Source organism: Aptenodytes forsteri, unplaced genomic scaffold, assembly GCF_000699145.1.
Source record: "Aptenodytes forsteri isolate BGI_AS27 unplaced genomic scaffold, ASM69914v1 Scaffold168, whole genome shotgun sequence".
Classification (NCBI taxonomy): domain Eukaryota; kingdom Metazoa; phylum Chordata; class Aves; order Sphenisciformes; family Spheniscidae; genus Aptenodytes; species Aptenodytes forsteri.
The window spans coordinates 517,453-518,274 of NW_008796047.1; the positions used below are offsets into that span (position 1 = coordinate 517,453).

General features: G+C 65.2%; 1 protein-coding gene across 1 annotated transcript in view; it reads left to right on the forward strand.

Moving 5' to 3' along the window:
• Positions 1–774, forward strand: part of DOK2 (docking protein 2) — a 3,126-nt gene extending 2,352 nt beyond the window's left edge. The window contains exon 6 of the mRNA XM_009286192.1: positions 231–774. Coding sequence (XP_009284467.1) covers positions 231–774 — 544 coding nt within the window. The remainder of the gene's footprint in view (positions 1–230) is intronic.
• The last annotated feature ends 48 nt before the right edge of the window (positions 775–822 follow it).

Below are 822 nucleotides of genomic sequence, written 5' to 3' on the forward strand. Positions count from 1 at the left end.
GAACCCCTCCAGTGCCGGAGAAGGGCCGGAGGCAGGATGCTCCGGCCACCGGCCAAGGCGAATCTGAGTACGCCATCCCCTTCGACACCATTGCCAAGACCTTTGTGGTTTGTGGCTTCAGCAGCTTGGCCCATTGCCCCGAGGAGGTCCCCGACCCCCTCTATAACAGCATCAGGGAGGCGGGGGGGCAAATGGGCAAGCAGCCCCCGCTACGCCCCGCTGCCACCAAGCCCGACCACATCTACGATGAGCCCGAGCTTCCACCAGGGAAACCCTCCAGTGCCGGAGAAGGGCCGGAGGCAGGATGCTCCGGCCAAGGCAGTCAACGAATCTGAGTACGCCATCCCCTTCGACACCATTGCCAAGACCTTTGTGGCTCGCAAGTTCAGCAGCTTGGCCCATTGCCCCGAGGAGGTCCCCGACCCCCTCTATAACAGCATCAGGGAGGCGGGGGGGCAAATGGGCAAGCAGCCCCCGCTACGCCCCGCTGCCACCAAGCCCGACCACATCTACGATGAGCCCGAGGGTGTGTCCACCCACACCCTCTACGACGAGCCCGAGGAGGTGAAGGGGGAGGCGTGGAGGCTGCAGGCGGCCCAGGAGGAGCCCGCCGGGCATGAGTACCCCTACAACCCGCAGCGGGATGACTATGCGGTGCCCAGGAGACCCGTTCCTCTCCGGCAGCCCTTCCTGCTGCAGGGCAAGGAGTGGCTGGGGGACACCGAGTATGACAACGTGGCCCTCAAGTTTGTGAAGAAGAGGAACCTGCAGTGAGCGGGATGGGGAAGGAGAGGAGGAGAGGACCGACCCCCGTCCCGCGGC